Below are 560 nucleotides of genomic sequence, written 5' to 3' on the forward strand. Positions count from 1 at the left end.
CACCCCGGGCGCACCTCCTGCTGATGGGCCGCCTGACGCACGGCCGTGACGGAGAGTGGACACTAACGGATGGCAGCGGCAGTATTCGATGTGAGGTGAGTTAGCGTAACCATTTTGCCAGAGATTGTGGCGCAGGAAATAATTCAGTTTGATTTAGCTGAGTAAGTGCATCCATCCATCCGTCCATTTTCCGGAGCACTCTGGAAATGACGTTTACCTGTCTAGGTTGTGTCCCCCTCACCTCTGTGGATGGGCCGTCTCATCTTTCTCCCCTCCTGGCACTACATCCCCCACGATGCCCCTGGGGAAGCGCAGCCAGAAGCCCCAGGCTATGTGGAGCTGATTGGCTCTCCTGTTCTGCTGTGTCCTGGTCCTGTACAGAAGTTGGCCTCCAGTCCCGTCGCCATCAGAGAGGCTGTGGCCTTAATCCACGACAGGTGTGTCACACTTTCAGATCATTACGAACTCACCATACGACATTAAACATTATTTTGGGAAAATGTATCTGGAGGTGTGAGGATACTGGAGTGTATGTCACAACATATTACGCTACCAATGAC

The 560-nt window shown here is 53.0% G+C and overlaps 1 protein-coding gene across 1 annotated transcript; it reads left to right on the top strand.

Moving 5' to 3' along the window:
- Positions 1–6: 6 nt before the first annotated feature.
- LOC109508753 (CST complex subunit CTC1-like) lies at positions 7–551 on the top strand. Its single transcript, XM_019858736.1, has 2 exons — positions 7–95; positions 226–551. Exons 1-2 carry the CDS (start codon positions 24–26, stop codon positions 481–483), a joined length of 330 nt encoding a protein of 109 aa, XP_019714295.1. The 5' UTR covers positions 7–23; the 3' UTR covers positions 484–551.
- Positions 552–560: the final 9 nt, after the last annotated feature.

This window comes from Hippocampus comes, unplaced genomic scaffold (assembly GCF_001891065.2).
Source record: "Hippocampus comes isolate QL1 unplaced genomic scaffold, H_comes_QL1_v1.1 C16580266, whole genome shotgun sequence".
Lineage (NCBI taxonomy): Eukaryota > Metazoa > Chordata > Actinopteri > Syngnathiformes > Syngnathidae > Hippocampus > Hippocampus comes.

What these genes read in the sequence shown, in the direction of transcription:
- LOC109508753 (XM_019858736.1), top strand. Translation starts at nt 24, where the DNA reads ATGGGCCGCCTGACGCACGGCCGTGACGGAGAGTGGACACTAACGGAT. An exon ending in GCGGCAGTATTCGATGTGAG is followed by an intron (nt 96 to 225) that starts GTGAGTTAGCGT and finishes TTACCTGTCTAG; the next exon opens with GTTGTGTCCCCCTCACCTCT.